Source organism: Tenrec ecaudatus, chromosome 10, assembly GCF_050624435.1.
Source record: "Tenrec ecaudatus isolate mTenEca1 chromosome 10, mTenEca1.hap1, whole genome shotgun sequence".
NCBI lineage: Eukaryota > Metazoa > Chordata > Mammalia > Afrosoricida > Tenrecidae > Tenrec > Tenrec ecaudatus.
The window spans coordinates 107,160,675-107,179,992 of NC_134539.1; the positions used below are offsets into that span (position 1 = coordinate 107,160,675).

The window sequence follows — 19,318 nt, forward strand, 5'->3', positions numbered from 1 at the left end:
CTAAAATCTAAAGCCAAATGAAGAACTGGCCTAAAGAATTGGAAGCGTCCCTCTGATGGCTTTCATGCTCTTTATAATTTCTCTCTTTTCACACTTCTCTTATTTATTTTCTCTTTGGAAATGTGTTTGGTTACTCGCTGGTCAGCTGTCTCCTCCCACCGGAGAGGAAACCCGCGAGAGCAATGCCTTGGGGCTCACAGTTTAAAGTTCCCGGCGCACGGGTCACTCCCGGCCCAGAAGCGGTGCTCTGGTTTGGCTCAGATTCGTTTGCCCCCGCCCCCACCCACCCAAACCCGCCCCCAGGCCACGCCCCCGCCCGCATGCCCCGCCCCTCCGCCCCGTCAGCTCCCGCTCCCGTGCGCAGGCGCCGAGACCTGACCTGGAAGGGGCGGTCTTCCGCGTCCACGTGTTTCTTCGAGCATGGCGGAGATGGAGAGTGCGGGCCTTGCTGAGGCCGTGGCGCCCGGAGAGGCTCCCAAGGGCGATGGCCCGGTCTCCGACCGCCAAGGCCTGCTGCAGCACAGCCGGGAGTTCCTGGACTTCTTCTGGGACATTGCGAAGCCGGAGCAGGAGACGCGGCTGGCGGCCACAGAGAAGCTGCTGGAGTATCTGCGCGCTCGGCCACAGGTGTGCGGGTCGGGGGCCGAGCGATCCCGTCCCGCCACGCGGTGGCGGCGTGGGCTCGACTTGGGAGGGCGGGCACGTGGCCCCGAGCCGGGCTGCCTCTCCGGGAGCAGGCCCAGCCTGTCAAGGGTGCGGCGCGGTGGCGGGAGGACTCGGGGCCCGGGTCCCACGAGGTGTGCGCGTGGTTCTGCAGGGATCTGAGATGAAATATGCCCTGAAGCGCCTGGTCACTGGCCTCGGAAGCGGTCGAGAGACCTCCCGGCCCTGCTACAGCCTGGCCCTGGCACAGGTAAGTGGTGGTGTCTCCTGTGTAGACCGCGGCAAGGGGGGCGGTGGCTCAACTATCTATCGGGAGAGGGCGAAGGGTGTCTGAAGGAGAGGTTGGTGATGCGGCCACCGGGAGAGCACAGAGCACGTGGAGGCACAGACAGCGCAGAGCGTGAGCAGAAACCAGGTGATGGAAACTCGTTTGGTTTCCATGGATTGGGAAGCATGAACTTTGGGAAACCCACCGGCCTCTTCTGGAAGGGCAGTGAGAACACAGACCTGGGGTGGGCTCAGAACAAACGTTGGGGTAAGGTATCTGGCATGCTCAGTTCAACAGACTAGGGGCAAGAGAGGACCTAGGAGACGGGGTGGGGGGGTGGAAGATGGGTTGGAAGGCAAGTCCAGCTGTCTGTGCTCAGCGGGAGTCCATCAGCACAGGATGTCTGTCAGAGGTATCCTGGGGTGGATACCACGAGAAGGGAAAAGAGGTTGAGGTCTGCTGGGAGGTGGCAAGGAAGCTCCCCTGGACTCAGTCCTTCTTGTCACATACACCTGGCAGCTGCTACAGGCTTTCGAAGAAATCCCATTATGCAGTGTCCTGGACCAGATACAGGAGAAATATGACCTGCAGAAGGTGAAGAAGGTAAGATCGCGAAGCAGCGGTTGGGGTGGGGTGGATCTAGGGTAAGAGGAGGGGTGCTAGAGTACCTGTGCCCGGAATCCTTTTCCCAGGCGATGGTGAGACCTGCTCTCTTCGCACACCTGTTTGGGATACTGGCCCTCTTCCAGTCAGGACGCTTGGTAAAGGTAAGAACTTGGGGGATTCCTAGGGGGATCCTGTCAGCTGGGGCATGTGGGGGAGTGGTGGCAGGCAGGGGTGTGCTCTGCTCACTTCCTCTGCCTTTCCGTGTGGGTGTCAGGACCAGGAGGCCCTGATGAAGTCAGTGAAGCTGCTGCAGGTCCTGGCCCATCATCGCAACCACTTACAGGAGCAGCCCCAGAAGGCGCTGGTGGACATCCTCTCTGAGGTATGGGCTCGGCCTCTGGGTGCGAGGCACACCCTGACCTTGGCAATACTGTCCTAGAAATCCATGGGCAGGTGTTTACTAAGAACTGCCCCCTCCAAAAGATGACATCATTGCCATTGAGCTGGTTCAACTCACAGCGACCCTGTAGGAAAACTGCCCCGAGACTGTAACTCTCTGCAGGAGTAAAAAGCCCATCTCTGCAGCCGAGCTGCTGCTGGTGGCCAGCTGCTGATCTGTGGTTAGTAGCCCAGGGCCCCAAGAACCACGTTAAAAGGCAAATTTATCCTTCCAGCATGCGGCCAGTGTGGGGAACAGAAAAACAAGCTGAGCTCTTCCGCACTCCATGTCGGAAACCCAGTATATTTTACACCTCAAGCATATCTCCCCTCAGACTGGCTGCATCCTTAAGGGCTCCATAGCCACTGTGGTCTGCAGCCACCGTACTGACACATGGCAAGTGTATGCGTGTGTGGCATGGTGGTTATTTGCCGTTGGATTGGCTCCTAAGGACTCTGGTATCCTAACTTGGGAGATAGACCAGCTCAACACAAAAGACCCTTTTGTCATAGCCATGGTTTCAGCACAGCCCGGCCTCAAAGTCAGAAGGACCTAGGATCTAATTCCAGCCCTCCTGTTAGCTTGGGGCTTCTTGTACAAGAAAGGGGCTGGTTATTGGAAGACTGTCCTGGTGGAGTAGAGGGTTAGGTGCTCTGCTCCCCGAGGTGCCTGGGAAGAAAGGCTGGCACTCTGCCCCTGAAATCTATCACAGCCTTGAAGTCCACGGGGAGTACGGTCCCATTCCAACACATGCAGTAGCCACTCCTTGTTTGCAGGTCGGTCAGTCTGTTGGGCTTAAAAGCCAGAGAGGGATTGTTGAAAGGGCTGGCCCTGGTCAGTGCCAGCTTCCCGGGATTGGGTTTGAAGTTCTTTAACCCACACCCGGCACGGTGGGTTGTGGCATGTGCTGGGACCTTTATGGTAGCACAGGGTCCCTCAGGACTTACCTCAGGGAGGCGAGACTAAGACGTGACCTTCAGGTGCAAGTGAGCCGCCCTCAGCGCTGTCTCCCTGGCCCCAGGTCCCAGAAGCCACGTTGAAGGAGATCCTGCCCAAGGTGCTTAAGACCAACTTGGCCGTGGTGCTCAGCTCCCCTGAGAGCCTGGAGCTCTTCCTTTTAGCCCGGCAGAAGGTGCCCGCGAGGCTGGAGAAGCTGCTGGGACCCGTTGACCTGTTCTCAGATGAGAACATTCCCAAGTGAGCAGGCTGTGGGCGGCTTGGTTCTATCTCCCTGGGGCCATGGCACTCCTACTGCCCCATCTGCTGGGCCGTGTCCCTGAGCAGCCCCCGCCCTCTCTCCAGGCTGGTGGACATGCTAAAGGTGGCCGCTTCGTCTGTGAAGAAGGAGCGCAAGCTGCCTGCCGTGGCTCTCAGCCTGCTGCGCCTGGCGCTTCAGGAGAACAAGTTCACGAGGTTCTGGAACGAGGTTCTGGAGCAAGGGCTGCTGAAGAAGCAGTTCCCGCCCGCCAGGTAGGGGCGGCGTGGGTCTCCTGGACGCTCCCCATTTGCCTGGCAAGGGTCTGGGTGGTATCCTGGGGTCCCCCAGGGAGCTGACGGGCTCTGACCAGGCTCTGTCTCGCACCTGTTAGCTTCCTGTGCTTCCGCCTGCTGGGGGCAGCCCTGCCTCTGCTGTCCGAGAAGCAGCTGCAGCTGGTGTTGCGGGGAGCCGTGGCCCAGCAATATGGGGAGCACCTGGTGATTGCCAAGGTGGGTGCACCCCTCTGTTGCCTCATCACTGCCAGCAAGGGCTGGGCAACAGCTAACGGGACAGACCTCCTCGGGGCTCAGCCAGCTTCTCCAAAGGAGGTGGCTCTGCTGTGGTGTCAGGCTAGGTGCCCCGTGTGCTTAACTTTGTGACAGGGATATATAGTGGCCTGGGGCTCGCCTCTCCCTTCCTTCGCCTTAAGCGTGTAGCTGAACCTCCCACCCACCTTTCCCTCCTCCCTCTGATTGGAGCGTTGGCACAGCCTTGCACACGGTGTCCGGCTTCTCTGGGCCTGGCTCCAGGACCACAGAATGAAATGATTTCTTTCCTCCGAGACTGGGGGAACATCAAGTGGGCCCTGAGAACCAGCCGGATCTGAGTCCCCCTTAACTTGCAGCGACTGACCCTACCGGGCAGGGGGAGAACTACCCACTGATACTGTAACCGTTTATGGGAATAGAAAGCCCTGTCTTTGATGGGTTCAAACTGCCAGCCTTGCACTTAGCAGCCCATCTTGTAACTGCTGTGCCATGTGGGCACCTGGCCAAAAGGGCTGTGTGGTATAGTTGTTTCCATATAGCCAGCTGTTTGAAACCACCAGCTTCTGAGGAAGAAAGACTGGGCTTTCTACTCCCATTAAAGCATTCTCAAACCCACGGGGTGGGTGCTGCTGCAGTGAGTGGGCGATGTTTCAAGGGCCTCGGGTTTGGGTTTGGGTACGTGCAGACGTGAGGCACGCTGCCCAGCATGTGGGAGACACGTGAGGTGGTGATGCTGTAGCCCCGGGGTGACTCAGCTAGGGGCGACCAAAGGCAGAATTGGAACCCAGGTCGGTTTGATGACTCCTTCTGGACTCTTAAGCCTCAGGCCAGGAAGAGGGGGTGGGGGCTTCTGAAGCCAGAAGTGGGGGGGACAGGAACTGCTGCAGGGGCAGTGGAAAGGACTCCAGGCTAAGCCCCGCTGGGCCCTTCCTGGCCCTCGGCTCAGCTTGTTGAGGAGGCAGGCAGTCCCACAGTTGAGCCCTCTGCTAGCATTGCGCGTCCTCCCTCCCCGCAGCTCCCGGAGCGGTTCAGGTTTGCCCCCGAGATGGACGAGTATGTGAGTGCCTTCCTGGAAGGCACCCGGGATGACCCACAGCAGCAGCTGGCCATGCTGGTGGCCTTCTCCTCCATCACCAACCAGGGCCACCCGGTGGTGCCCACCTTCTGGCGGGTCATCCGGTTCCTGAATCCCCGCGCCCTCCAGGACTACGTGGCCTGGCTGCGGGGCATGTTTCTGCAGCCCACCCTTGACTCTCTGGTGGACTTCAGCACCCGTAACCAGAAGAAGCACCAGAACGCATCTGTGAACTCGTGAGTGGGCCTGCCGGGGGTGGGGGGAGCGGGAGGTCTCGGCTGCCCTGATGCCAAGGTGGGGCAGAGGGTGCCTCATTCCAGCTCTCCTAAATGCTTCTGTGGCACCGGCTCCTGCTCCCAGGCCCGAGCGAACTGTGTTCCGGCTGCGGAAGTGGATCATCCTTCGCCTGGTCAGCATCGTGGAGAACTCCCAGGTGGAGAAGGAATCGGCCTTGGTCCAGGAGGTGGCCAGGTACGTTGTGTGCTCAGCCCCACCCCCGAGACCATAAGGGGCTGTGGGGGGTGGGGGGCGGGAAGGAAGTGAGTCTGGTGCCCCTCCCAGTTTGGAAGCTCTGGGACCAGAAGCCTGCAGAAGGCATGGGGGGGGGAGCAAACCATTCTTGCCCCTCAGGCACCAGCCAGTGGCCCTTCTTGGATGGAGGGGCGCTGGAATGGTAGGGAGTCCAGGGACCTGAAAAGAAACCTAACACCTGCATCCTCTACACCAGGCATGAGGCCAGGTGCCCGTCTCTAATCCTCCCCCATTCCAGGAGGTGTGACTTTTCTGGGGTCAGATAGCCTGAACCTGTCTTGTCTCCAAATGGGGTTTCCACACATCTTTGACCAGCACGTGCTGAGACCAGCTCACACCTGAGTGTGCCCCTCTCCCCCCACCTCGCTGCCCCTGAGCCATGCCTGTTGGTGCCACCCCAAGACAGCAGCCTGGACCCAGCTGGCACTGTCCTGGGCTCACGCTATGGCCCTCCCACCTCCAGGTTCTGTTTGTTCCATTCGTTCTTTGAAACCAAGAAGCCCACTTCCCAGATCCCCGAGACTGAGCAGAAGATCTCCTTCCCCCTGGAGAACCGGACCCGGGAGGTGGTCTGCAGTGCCTTCTTCAGGTGGGCAGGGGTGGCTGGTGGGCAGAAGTAGATTGGGAGTCTCAGCTAGGAAGAAAATCAGGCCCAGTGAGTTCCTGGAGATAGAGAGGTGGAGGGACTGGCCCCGGGTTTGGCAGCAGTCCAGCCAGTGACCCTCGCCCACTCCACCCCCACCCAGTCTGCTGCAGGCCCTCAGTACACAATTCAAGCAGGTCCCGGGCAAGTCCCCCAACGGGCAGCCCTGGATCTATCACCTGGTGCAGTTCGCAGACAACCTACTGAACAGCCGCAACGTGGTCCCTGTGACACCCTTCACCGAGCAGCAGCGCCAGGCCTGGGACCGGTGAGCGGGCAGGGCAGAGGCTTTCCTGCGGCAGGCGGGGACCCTGGGATCTGACACCAGGGCCTGAGAACACACCCACCTCTTCCCAGGATGCTGCAGACGCACAAGGAGCTAGAGGCTCGCTCTTCAGAGGCCAAGGCCACTGCCTTCCAGCACCTGCTCCTCCTGGTGGGCATCCACCTCTTTAAGGTACGCACTGACAGGGCCTGTGGTTGGTTCCCGGGGTGGGCTGCTTCCTGAGGTTACGGATTAAGCTTTTCTTCTCTTGGGGCCCAGCCTTGCCTGTGTTCTCCGTCATCACATCCCATTTCCACACCCCTTCAGCGGGGCTTCTCAGTAACCAGGGGCACGACGGGGCAGCCTGCTGCCAGAGACGTCTGACCCTGATGTCCCCAAAGGGGAGCTGCCGTTAGGGCTGCTTAAGCGTGTGCAGCAAGCTCCTTTTTGGTCCTAGGCACTCCGAGTCTAGCTCGTGGCCTGGTTGAATAGGGGTTCGTTGGCCTGGCAGTGGGCCTGTATGCTTCCTGGACTCTTTCATACCATCCACAAAGTTCCTGGGGCCATGGCCGATCTGGACAAAGGCCACTGTAGTTAGGGGTGAGTCTGGCCCTGGATAAGGGGGGGTAACAAAAGCAGAGGGCTGCTCCCATCACACAGGCAGAAAATTGGTGTCAGCATGACCCAGGCTTTTGTCCCCAATTCTTACATGCCCTAAGACCGGAGCCCTGTCTTCCGTCCCGCTGTCCTCAGCAATATGGGTCTCAGTGTCTGATGGTTTGGATGTGTCGTCACAAAGCCAAGTTGGGTGGGGGCGGATGACCTGCATTTCACATCAGAGAACCTGGGACCTGCTGGATTTCTTGTGGCCGCCTTTCCCCTCCCTGGTGCCCAGGGCCCTGTGACAGCACTCTGGGCATGAGGGTGACTGGCCTCTGACTTGTGCCCTGCTACCCACAGACGCCCGCAGAGAGCTGCAGCGACCTGGCTGACATCCAGGCCTGCATCCAGAAGAGCCTGGGCGGGAAGCCACGCCGCACGCGCTCCAAGGCCGTTGGTAGGTCCTGCCCCCTGTGTGTGTGTGCTGTTCTGTGTGCACACACGCGCTACGCCAAGCATGACTTGGTCCCTTACTGCCCGCAGATGCCCAGGAGCCTCCATGGGTGGAGGTGATGGTGGAGATCCTGCTGGCCCTCCTGGCCCAGACAAGCCACCTGATGCGCCAGGTGGCTCGAAGTGTGTTTGGCCACATCTGCACCCACCTGACTCCACGCGCCCTGCAGCTGATCCTGGATGTGAGTCTTGGGTACCAGGCTGCTGCAGTCAGTGTGTTGGGGGGTGTGGCAGAGAGGGGCCTAGGAGCCTTTGGGAAGTCATCAGATAGGCCAGCAAGCGTTTTGGGACTGGGCATGTGAGTGTAGGACCTTCTTTCCCGCTCTCTGTTCTCCTTCCTGATACAGGGACCTGTCAAGGGCCTGGCCTGGCCTGGGGGTGGGGAGGAGGTGGCCAGGAGGGCCTAGTGAGCCGAGGGCCAGGGTGGCAGATGTGGGCACCCTCCACAGGTGCTGAATCCAGACAAGGTCCAGGATGAGGAGGACAGCGTGGTGGTCACTGATGATGCAGACGAGAAACAACGCAAGACGAAGGCCCCCGAGGTGCTTGCCTCTCTCGTGGGGCGGGCAGGGCAGGGTGCCATGCTCGGCCGAGGGGTTGCTGATGCGTGTGTCATTCACAGAACGAGAGCGAGGATGGCTCTGCGAGTGAGGCGGAGGGCGGGGAGGAGAGCAGCCAGGAGGAGGAGGAGGAAGAAGAGGAAGAGAGCGACGAGGAGGCCCGGGACGATGACGTGGACCAGGGCTTCCGGGAGCAGCTGATGGCGGTGCTGCAGGCGGGGAAGGCGCTGGTGAGCCGGGGCCTGGGGCTCTGGGAACCCACGGTCTCTGCCTGTGCCGCATCAGGCTGACAGCTGGGCCTCTGTTCCACAGGACGGGGAGGACAGTGAGGACGAGGAGCTGGGGGACGAGGCCATGATGGCCCTGGACCAGAACCTTGCCAGCCTCTTCGCCGAGCAGAAGCTGCGCATCCAGGCCAAGCAGGACGAGAAAAACAGGGTGCAGAAGGAGAAGATGCTCCGGCGAGACTTCCAGATCAAGGTGAGCAGCTGCTTGGCCCTGGCCTTCCCCCCCTCCCCCAGCCCCCCCCCCACTGTTTGAGCCGGGCCCGCCTCTCTGGCTGCAGGTGCTGGACTTGGTCGAGGTGCTGGTGACCAAGCATCCCGAGAGCCCGCTGGGGCTGGAGCTGCTCGAGCCACTGCTGACCATTATCCGCCGCAGCATGCGCACCAGCAGCTCCAAGCAGGAGCAGGACCTGCTGCACAAGACGGCCCGCATCTTCACGTGAGTAGGCGGAGCGCAGGACCCCAGCAAGATGCTGGGGTGCCAGGTGCAGTTGGAACGGCAGGTCGGCCACTCAGCCAGAAAGGCTCATGCCCCAGGCCTCTGGGGCTAGGGACCTTCTAGAATAGGGCCCTCCTGGGGAGGGGGATTTGGACAGGTTGCTCAGCCAGGCAGCAGACCCACCCATCCTGTACCCACTCCCATGTGCTGTCACGCACCCACCCACCCCTGCTTTGGTGGTCAGAGCCCACTTACCCAGAGTCCTGTCTCTCCCCTCAGGGCACACAGACACAACCCCCCTTTGCCCAGGGCCCAGGAGAATGGGTGGGAGGTCTGCAGTGGGTGGGGGTGCCTGGCTCAATGCAGCTTCCACCCAGATAACTCTGACCCCTCGGACTTGCCCTCAGCCAGCACCCTGAGCCCCGCACACTCTGTGCGCATTCACGGGGCCTCTGAACCTCCGTCTGCGACCCTTTTTCCCTCCAGGACTCTCTGTTCCTAGCTGTGAGGTGGGCCGAGGGTTGGCACTCCAGGCAGGGAGTAAGGGCGGAGAACGTCCTGACCAGCTCTTCCCTGACCCCTGCAGGCACCACCTTTGCCGCAACCGGCACTACTGCCACGACGTTGGCAACCATGTGGAGGCGCTGTACGCCCAAGTGGAGCGATTGGTGCAGCAGGCTGGCCGCCAGGCCGACTCCTCCGTGGCTCTCTACTACTTCAACGCCTCCCTCTACCTGCTCCGGGTCTTGAAGGGAAACACCGCCAGTGCCCCGCTTGCCAAGACCCCGAAGAAGCAGAAAGCCAAGGCCACGGCTTCAGAGGTGAGCAGGCCTACTCAGGAAGACTGCAGGCGGGAGGGCGTGCCCCCTTTCCCTGGCACCCACCACCCCTTTCTCACCTGGCCTAGGCTACCAGTTGCTTGGACTTGAAGCGTGTGACCCCAGTGTACTCCTCCGCCCTGAGTGCCTTCCTGACCAAGCGCAACAGCCCCCTCAGCGTCCCCATGTTCCTCAGCCTCTTCTGCCGGCACCCTGTGAGTGTGGGGCGGCCACCATGACCCTGGGGCTGGCTCAATCCTCACCCACCTACCTCGACCCTGACTTGCCCACCTTCCCCCCCACACCCCACAGGTGCTCTGTAAGAATCTGCTCCCTGTCATGATGCAGCACGTGACTGGCCCCACACGGCCCCGCCAGCAGGTGACGGACTCCCCCAGCCCACACCAATTGCCCCTTGTTGGGGGGGGGTGGCACTGGTGGGCCCCGAGGGAGAGCGCTGATGTCCGGGAGGTTAGGGTGGGTTACTCCTGCCTGCTGACCTTGCCTGTGTGGCACCTGCTCCTTGCAGGGGCTGCTGGCCGGCCATGCTTGGGCCTCTCTCCCTACCTCGGGCAGAGTGAATGAGGGCAGGAACGGCCCCACTTCAGGGGGAAGGGTGGGCTGCACAGCTGCCGTTTCACCTGGCCCACACCCAGGACGCTGGAAGAAGAGGGCACTGAGCAGCTGGTGGGCTGGGAGCTCGCAGTTTGAGAGCCTTTCTCCACTTGGGACCGTTGACTGTACCCCAGCCCTCCCCCCTTCCTGTACCAGGAGACAGGACAAGAACCCGTGATAGTGGGCCCCAACCACCTGGGCAGGCTGGGCATTGGGTGCCTGCAGCCTCCCGTGACCCTCTGCCTTCCACAGAGCCAGGCCTGCCTGCTGCTGCAGAAGGCCATGTCCATGGGGGAGCTGAGGCGGGCCTTCGAGGGCTGCGAGTGGGAGCACCTCATCGCCCAAGTCCTGGGGAAGGTCACTGAGGTAACAGCTGGGCCTCGGGGGCCGGGGGTGGGCAGCAGGGAGGGGAGGCATCCCCCCTGTGTGGGACCCGCAGACCACCTCAGCCTCACTGCTCTTTGGCCCCTAGAATCTGCGCACGCTGGGTAAGGCACAGGCTAAGGCGGAGCAGCAGGGGGAGCTGGCCACCCTGGAACTGCTCATCATCCTCCTCAAGGCAGTCCGCCAACAGGTGAGGCCTCGCCCCTCCTCGAGGGTGGGGGTGGGGCTTCGGGAGAGTGGGAGGAGCCAGGCAGGCACCCTTGGTTCTGGGTGGTTCCAGCTGTGGGTGGAGGCTAGTGGCGAGCTGAGCAGCTACAGTGGTCATGCCGAGACCTGGCCAGGGTGCAGGTAGGGCATCTTGTGCTCAGATTGCCGAGAAGTGGGGGATTGAGGGAGCCAGGTTGTGGGTGGGGAGTTGTATTTGGAGTGTGGGGACGGTGAGGTCATCATCCATGGGCTCCCAGCAGTGGGGCCCAAGGGGAGGGTTGGGAGTCTGGTGGGGGACACTGAGTAAGCCCAGGTGGGAGGGAGCTTGCCAGGTGCTGGGAGGGAGGCCCTTGTGGGTCGATGCCATCCTGCACTTGACAAGGAGGCCAGGAGAGGGAGCCAGTGGGCTTCAGAATAACCCAGTCATACAGACACTGTGGTCCCAGCAATGTACCCACCAAAGACACTGCCAGGGAGGAGCAGTGAATGGAGGTGAAGACTCCGCAGACTTGGCTGTGAGCTCCCCAAGAGGAGGGCCTTGTTCCCTAGGCGAGAAAGCCTGATTGAGGGGCACCAGGGGAGGCAGTGGTCCTTAGAGGGGGCGGTGAGCATGCAGGGCTGGAGCCCAGAGAGGTTCTGCCCCCCAGCACCACTACAGCGCTGCCTCCATCCTTCCACAGAAGCTGACTGTGGACCTGACCCCCATCCTGACCCTGCTGCAGGACCTCCAGCCGCGCCTCCAGCAGAACCTCCAGCAGGGAGCGCACTCGGCCGGGTCCAGCCGCCTCTATGACCTCTACTGGCAGGCCATGAAGCTCCTGGGAGTCCAGTGCGTCCGGGGAAGGTCCCCCAGGACCACAGGGCTGGTGGGTGGGGCACTTCTGCTCCACGGAGCCTGTCTCACTCCTCTTCTTCGCTCGCAGGCGCCCCAAGTCTGAGAAGAAGGATGCCAAGGAAAGCCCCAGTGACTCCCAGGGCCCCGTTAGCATGAAACGGAAGAAAAAGGGGTTTTTGCCGGAGACCAAGAAGCGTAAGAAGCGCAAACCGGAAGAGGCTGTGGAGCCAGCGGCCATGCCGGTGGCTGATGGCGAGAACCAGCCCCCCACCCCCAGCTCGGGCAAGAAGAGGAGACGGCGACACAGGGCAAAGGCCAAGGCCTCAGCCCAGAGCCAGGCCAGTGGAGAGCCTGCCGCCAAGGACCCCACCCCTGGCACCCACAGCACAAGCCCTGGCCCCTCTGCCACACCCACAGCGAGTTCCAGCACCCCTGCCAAGACCCCAAAGCTGCAGAAGAAACGTCAGAAGCTGTCACAGGTGAACGGAGATGTGCCCATAGAGCCCGCTGGCGAGAAGCTTCAGAAGGGGCTCCCGGACAAGTCACCGCAGCCCACCCCGCCACAGAGGAAAACAAAGCTGCCTCTGGCCAACGGGAGCCCCAGCCCCAGCGTCCTTCGGAGTGGGACCAAGAGGAAGAAGGTGCCCCCGAAGAAGGGGGCTAATTAAGCCCTGGGTGCAGCCCTGGCTCTATCAGCCCTAGAGACTCCTTATTTTTACATCATGGTTTTAATAAACAAGCTGAAATCCACGCTGCTGCCTTCTGGCACTGGGCGGGGAGCAGGGAGGACTGTGGTCTGAGAGGGCAGGGACCGGCGTGACAGCACGGTTGGCCCTGCCCTGGACTGGGCCCGGCCTCTGCGCCCCAGCAGGCCTACTTAACCTTAACCTCTGTGGGCTTGTGTGTCCGTCCATCCGAGGGTGGCACCGGAAGCTAAGTACTTAGCTGCGAGCTAAAAGGTGCAGAGCCCAAGGTCCTCAAGGGCCTTGGAGGAAAGCCTCACAGTCCCCTTCCAGGACAGCGCTACCACCGAACACCTGTGGAGCGCGGTGGTCCTGACCCACACAAGGCCTTGGTGGTCAGGTGGCTGGGCAGGGCCCCAGGCCTGTATACAAGGCAGCTGCTACTCAGCACTGGCTGGCCTCAGCCCTGCCCTGCCCTGCTCCCCAGGGCCGAGTTGAAAGGACAGGCGCCATCAGGGCATGATTTAAATAGTTTTATTTCTTCATTTACAAGAGGAATATATTTGGCTTCTCGGAGACTCTGAGATTCACAATCAGCAGCTCTAGAAAATAAAGGAGCAGTTTGGCTTCCGGAAGGAAGAGCAGGCAACCCTTGGACCTGGCTCTTGTACAACAAGAAAACATTGCCGGAGCCCCGGCCCGGAGGGGGCGGTCGATCTCGATCTGGGCGGAGGCCAGGCTGGGCACCCCGCCCCTTTATCACTCCCCCTCCCCCCGGGGAACCCCAGCGTTTGTTGGGAAATAGATATTCCACTAGCTCACACACCACTAAAGCCCAAGGCCAGCCAGAAGGGGACTACAGGGTGAAGGGAACATTGTCCAAGGTGACTCCTGGGGCCTCCTGGCAATGGGGCACCCCTAACAGGGTGGAGGCCACTGTGAAGCTGGCCACAGCCCAGGGGACGTGTGTGTGAAGGCCTGGCCCACGGGGAGGAAGCAAGAGTGGACGTGTGGAAGCAACAGCAGCTGTGGCCTGGGTTGTGTCTGGAGGTGACACGTGTTGGCCCACCCGGTGGGTCTGCCGAGCTTGTTGCTGCAGGCAGGAAACAATGGACGGCTGCTTCCTCTGGCCCCAGAGCCCTGGCCACTGCCCTGTAAATTCTGGGATGGCCGCTTGGGCCCTGCCCCAAGAAGAGCCCAGCCTAGCCTGGGGAGGGAGTGGGTTCCTGGCTCCTGGGGGGGGTGCGAGAGATGACAGCAGAAGTGCTCTTGAGCGACCCCCCCCCTCCAAGACTGGCCGCACTGCCCTTGAGCTCAGGCACGGGGGTAATGTGTAGCTGCCACCAGGGCCTTCACCCCTGATGTCCACTCTGTCCTGGGATGGTGCCCCGCTAGGCAACCACCAGGCTGAGAACCAGCCCCAGGCCCTGGTAACAGACCTCCAGAGTGAGATGCCGCATCTGGGATGGCCTAGTGGCTGGTGTGCCTGGCTGCGCCCGCTCTGCTAAGCTCTGCTCGCCAGGCGCAGTCCGACATCTCCCAGGCGGCTTTCCATCACAAGCCTCAGAGCCTGGACCGCCGCCCTGAGGCTTCGGCACCCTCCTCTCTATACAGCCCAGTGGCTGTCGGGTCTTCAAAGCGGCCCATGGCGCCCTGCCCAGCAGGCTGCGTGGGAAAGTCCAGCCCTCTGGCCCGTCGGTCCAGGCAGAGCAGGGACTTGCCCAGGGTCACATAAGCCGGTGACAGACCCGGCTGTCCTGATGCTGCTACTCCGGGTTGTCCTCTCCCTTGGCCCCAGGGGCCCTGCAGCCGAAACTCGGGGCTGGGCGGCGGTCCAGGCGTGTGGCTCCGGCAAACGCAGCCTTCCAGGTTACCCGAGGACAGTGCATCTTCCTGGAGCCAGGCCCACTCCGAGGTCCCAGGCCAGAGAGGGTGGCCCATCAGCCTTGGGTCACTCAGGAAGCCCTGGGGCAGCTCAGAAGGGCCAGGGTGGCAGAGGACACCCCTTAGACCCGGTAAGCAGGCGGCTTCTTCGTGGTACCAGCAGCCCCTAGGAGTAGCGGGTAGGGTCAGAGATCAGAGGTGGAAGCTTTGAGACTTTGTTCCTGAATTCTCTTTGCTCTGGGGACACAGAATGGGGAGTGGGCTAGAGGATACCCAGGGCCTGAAGCTGCATGGGACAGCCAAGTCTGTCTGGCACTTCTGACCCTCCCTTGCCCAAATCTGTTCTGGGCCTTTCTGAGTGAGACCTTTCTGAGTCCAGGCCCTGACCTGCCCCCTGAACACACACATGCATGTGCGTGCGCACAAGCCCTCTCAGGAAGGAAGCCTGTTCCTCAGTAAGTTCAGGCAGCTTCTTGGGAGGCAGGGTCCAGCACAGAGAACGCCAAGACACTGCTTGGACATCCCCTCCCCTAAAGCCTGGAACCCGGCCTGCCCACAAGGAGCTCTGGGGGTGTGGACAGTGAAGGCTGCTAACTGGAAGGTTGTGGATGAGTCCATCAGGGCACCATCAAGAAAGGCCTGGCAAAGCAGCCAGGAAAGCCCAGTGGGGCACAGCCCTACCCTGACACCCATTGGCAGGCACCACGAGTCGGAATCAACTCTTCAGTTGGGAGCTGGTTCGGGTTTGGGGGGGCTCCCCTCCCACTAGCAGCCCTCCGCCGGGCCCAGAGCCCCGCAGGCCTGCACTCACCGCCTCAGACTTTCACGGATGCAGGCGGCATCATCAGTTGGTTCACCCTGGGGGAGAGACGGGCTGGGGTCAGGGTGGCAGGTCAGCGAGGGCCGGGCCCGGGCACTGCGGTGGCAAGTCTCGTCGAGGGGGCCTGCTGACCGGAAATTCTGGGCAGGGACCTCGTCAGCCCCAGGGGGAGATGGGAGAGCCCAGGGGTGGGGAGAGGAGAGACAACGAGGAGTAAAGAGAGGAGAGAGAAGTCAGAAAACAAGACAAAAAGAAAGGGGAGTTGGGGGGTCCCGGGTCTGAAAAGCTAGTGGGTGGTTGAGAAAAACCCCTGAGTCTAGAACCACCACATACAGGGGCCTCCCACCTACCCGCCCAGGCCACATGGACTCATGGGCCGGCTGTGTGAATCAGTCAAGGGGCAGCCTCCCAGGGACACGAACACTTGGGGTACCATCCACACACACCAGCCCAGGGAAGCCCCTGGATGCCCCAGCCCCCCAAGGACAGGGGCTGCCCATGAGGCTGCCAGCCCAGGGTGTTGGTGCCCCACTCACTGCTGCTCAGCCTTGGCACGGTCGCTGAGGAAGAAGAGCGCGGTAGCGAGGAAGAACATGCCGCCCAGGACCACCACGAAGGGGCAGAGCATGAGGGCGTAGCCCAGGCTCAGGAATTCCCAGAGCGGGGAGTCCTTGGTGCTCTGGCGGATCAGGTCTGAGATCTAAGGGGCAGGGAGGGCAGGTGTCAGGGCAGAACCCCCTTCTAGACAACCGCCCCCCCACGGCCTGCCCTGGCCAGCCCACCCCTGGGGTACTCACAAAGCCAATGAGGTAGGGGCTCCCGGCATCCCCCAGCAGGTGGGAGGTGAAGCTCTGTAGGGCCACAGCAGTAGCCCGGCGCGTGGGAATGACCACGTACTATGGAAGAGGTCGACAGGTTAGTGGCCGGAGGGGTCAGGCCCATCCACTTAGTCTCATTGCTGGGCTTGGTGGGACCCCTGGAATTCTGACCCCCTAACTCGGACTCACTCCTGCCTTGTCTCATTACCTCCCTCTCCTGTGTTCTCCCTTCCACCACCCTCATCTTTACTGCTTTCTCCAAAGGGCGGCACCCACTCCCGACTGGCACAGACTGTTCCAGCCCCAGCCCAGACCCCCACTCCAGCAACTATGCCCAGTGGTGCCATGCTAAGCCTACCCAGGCGGGACTCATCCCAGGCCCCTGCCTCCAGCCCCCAAGCCCCAATCTCCAAGATGAAAGCCTTTGACTCCCTTGCCCCCCACAACCAACCAGCATGTGGGAGCCCAGCGTGTGTGCCCCGCTGCTCTGCAGGTTCAATGCCAGCCCGAGTCAGCCTGTGTGGATGTGCAGAGCATTCTTTGGGGGGTCCTTGGAGCTTGGGGGTGCCTTTGCCCTCAGAGCTGCCACCTTTCTGCCCCTTAGGCTTTGAGAAGAGCAAGTTCCATGGGGTATGGGGCATACTCGCCTCCTCCCCACAAATAAAAGATCCCTCTGGTCCCCACAGTGAGAGCAGCACTGGGGTGGAGGGGGGGCGGGCGCGGAGGTGGACAGGACTCTGCCTGGGAGAGCCTCCTTTCAGCCCGTTGTTGGTCAGTGCCACCAAGGCGGTCCCGGCCCACAGCGACCGCATGCCCTACAGAAGGGAACACCGCCCGGGCTGGCGCCACCCTCACAATCGTTCCCGTGCTGTGGCCCATTGACGCAGCCACCGTGTCCATCCATCTCGTTGAGGGCCTTCCTCTTTTTCACTGGCCCTCCGCTTTACCAAGCCTGATATCCTTCTGCAGTTCAACCCATTTGTGCCCCAGGAAGGCCCAGAACTGCTGGACCCCAGAAGGGCAGCCCCCCTGGGAACTCCTCCAGATCAAGCAGACTCTGATGGGGGTGCTGCATTTCCAGAGTTAAGCAGCTGAGGTCAGACTGGAAGGGGTGGTGGCCTGTGGGCAAGAGTTCCCGAACCCTCATTCCAGCGGCCTACTCTCTTAAGAGACCCCAGACCCACCAGCCTCCAGCTTTGGGGCGCAGCCAGGGCAGCCACCCCCCGCAGGCAGCCTGGCAGCTGGGGGAAGAGACCTGGATCAGAGAAACTGACATGGCCCCATTTCCAGCAATAATTAGTCATTTCGATGGGACGCTTCATAAAATGGGACACGATTTCCCTAGGACCCAGACCCTGTCAGCTGCTGGAACTGCTCCTGGCCATGGAGGCAGGGCACACTGGATGTGCCCTGACCCCTGCCCCTCCCTCCCATCTCACTTGGCCCTGAGTGAGGCAGCCCACCCCCACCTTGGGCTGGTGGGGGAGGGAGACAGCCCAGGCAGACAGGATGTAGCAGGGAAGCTCGGGCAGAGACCATGCCGCTTCCAGGAGGGGAGGAGCCAGCAGAGGGCTCAGTGCCCTGTGCAGACACCCCACCCCTGGGCCACTGGCTGTGTGGGGCAGCACCAGGCCCTGGCACCTGAGGGTACACCCATGAGGAATCTTTTGTCCCCCTCCTTCTTGGGCTTGCCTGTCCCCTCCCAATCCCCCACCCCAGGCTCCTGTACCCACTTCTATCCTTTCCTGATGCTGATGTGAGGGACCGGAGGATAGACCAGGTGTCCCCCTCCCCCGACTGCCATAAGGCCCCCTCCGGCTCTCCACAGGCAACCCCCATCCCCACCCAGGGATATAAGCCCCTGCCGGTCACTCAGTCAGCCTTTTGTCCCTGGCTGGCTGGTCCGGAGTCCATTGTTGGCCCTGTGAAGACGGCCTCTGTGTGCCAGGCCCAGCCGCAGGCTCTCGGGCAGAGGCGCCTGGCTCCGGTGGCCACAGTTCCCCGCAGCTAGCCTGGGACCCAGGCTGGACTGGGAGGGTGCAGGCCCTGGGGGAGGAGCACTGGCAGCCACCACCACCACCTCAGTGCCAGCCTGGCACTGCCAGCCTCCCAGCCACAAGCTTGAGCCTCGAGACAACCGCGTTCCCCAGCAGCCCCCACACTCACCCCTCTGCTTCCATAGCCCCAAGTGCCCTGCTGCGCCCCAAATCTCCTACCCACTGGGGTTGCCCTCCCAGCATGCCGTTCTCCCTCCAGTGTCCCCCAAGCCAGAGAGCTCTCCTGCTTCTCCACCTGCCCTCCCCAGTGGTCCCCTGCCCCACCCCCAAGGTCAAGGGATCTGAGTCCCCATGAGGTGATACTGGCCGACTCACTCACCATGAGGATGTCCGCCGTGATGGCCCAGTTCGAGAACAGCAGCGTCTCCCCAACAAAGATACAGATCTATCCATCAGGGAGAGCAGACTGACCATCGGGGACACCCCACCACCAACACACACACACACACACACACACACACCTGTCCTTCTCTGGGGTCTAGTCACGCTGACAAGCAGTTGGGAATAATCCAGAGACACCCCAGTCATGCCTATGGCTAGTCAAGGGGGACTAGACCCTCCAAACCTCCCACGGGACCCGACTATCCCCCAGTGCAGAGCCTCCTGGGGCCCAGGCGCAGCATCCCCGTCCCTTGCCCCCCAAACACTCACATAGGCCCCCACGATGCTGCTCTTGGCGGCCACGAAGATGAGGCAGATGAAGATGGCGGAGCCCAGCATGCCCACCGCACACACCAGCGGATCCGCCCGCTGCGTCCTCAGACGGCACCAGCGCGTGGCTCCTGCGCCCGTGACCACACCCAGGAAGCCCGTGAAGCAGGTGATGGCCCCAAAGATGAGGCTGTGGGCACAGAGGACCATGGGGCAAACGGTGAGGGGGTGTGCAAGGCCAGGACAGTGGGATTCTTCAGTCCAGTGGGTGGCCCTCGCCAGCCCTGGCCCCCCTGGCAGGCCCCACCTGTCCTTGGCCCCACAGGGCGGGCTGTTGCAGGTCTCAGCGGTCTTCTGCACGACCTGGGCACGGTGAAGGTAGAGTGGGATCCACATGCCCAGGGCCCCTGTGGCGAAGGACACAGCCGACGTGGCCAGGGAGGAAAAGACGTAGCTGCGGCTGCGGAGAGGCGGGCAGCGGCTCTGAGCGGGCGTCTCACCCGAGTCTCTCAGGACATCCCCTACAGGCTCTGGGAATGGGGGTGAGGGCCAGGAACTTGGGGGTCTAGGGACAAACACTAGCAGTCAAATGTCACTCCTAGCACAGGGACAATGATCCTGCCCTGGCTCCGGGAGTCCTGCTCTGGGCGGGCTGCCATACAGGGGGTCCTCTCATCCCAGCACCCCTCCCTCTTCCCATCAGGACTCACTTTCGAATCAAGGCCTTCATGTCCCGGAGCCATGAGCTTCGTGCCTTGAGCTGCCCCCCAAGCTGGTCTGCGTGGCCTCTCTTAGTGGCAGGGACCAGGACAAGGATGAGCGTTCCAGTGATCATGCCCAGGGCAGGGGAGACCTGGCAAGGCAGGGGACCAGAAGTTTGGATAGCAGGACATTGTTTTCATTGCACTGTGTGG

The 19,318-nt window shown here is 61.8% G+C and overlaps 2 protein-coding genes across 2 annotated transcripts in view; one reads left to right on the forward strand and one right to left on the reverse strand.

Annotated features, from left to right (window-relative positions):
* The first annotated feature begins 375 nt into the window (after positions 1–375).
* MYBBP1A (MYB binding protein 1a) lies at positions 376–12,241 on the forward strand. The gene is made up of 26 exons (XM_075561160.1): positions 376–627; positions 818–913; positions 1,451–1,534; positions 1,624–1,698; positions 1,812–1,919; positions 2,998–3,173; positions 3,279–3,446; positions 3,566–3,683; positions 4,738–5,033; positions 5,158–5,268; positions 5,792–5,917; positions 6,075–6,239; positions 6,329–6,428; positions 7,197–7,293; positions 7,380–7,531; positions 7,799–7,891; positions 7,972–8,139; positions 8,222–8,389; positions 8,475–8,632; positions 9,219–9,453; positions 9,540–9,665; positions 9,763–9,831; positions 10,318–10,431; positions 10,538–10,639; positions 11,337–11,485; positions 11,580–12,241. Exons 1-26 carry the CDS (start codon positions 421–423, stop codon positions 12,157–12,159), a joined length of 4,041 nt encoding a protein of 1,346 aa, XP_075417275.1. The 5' UTR covers positions 376–420; the 3' UTR covers positions 12,160–12,241.
* A 504-nt stretch (positions 12,242–12,745) lies between these two features.
* Positions 12,746–19,318, reverse strand: part of SPNS2 (SPNS lysolipid transporter 2, sphingosine-1-phosphate) — a 38,814-nt gene continuing 32,241 nt past the window's right edge. The window contains exons 6-13 of the mRNA XM_075561161.1: positions 19,115–19,257; positions 18,712–18,864; positions 18,405–18,594; positions 18,073–18,138; positions 15,676–15,774; positions 15,415–15,578; positions 14,870–14,916; positions 12,746–14,224 (exon numbers count right to left, since the gene is read on the reverse strand). Coding sequence (XP_075417276.1) covers positions 14,874–14,916; positions 15,415–15,578; positions 15,676–15,774; positions 18,073–18,138; positions 18,405–18,594; positions 18,712–18,864; positions 19,115–19,257 — 858 coding nt within the window. The 3' untranslated portion in view covers positions 12,746–14,224; positions 14,870–14,873. The remainder of the gene's footprint in view (positions 14,225–14,869; positions 14,917–15,414; positions 15,579–15,675; positions 15,775–18,072; positions 18,139–18,404; positions 18,595–18,711; positions 18,865–19,114; positions 19,258–19,318) is intronic.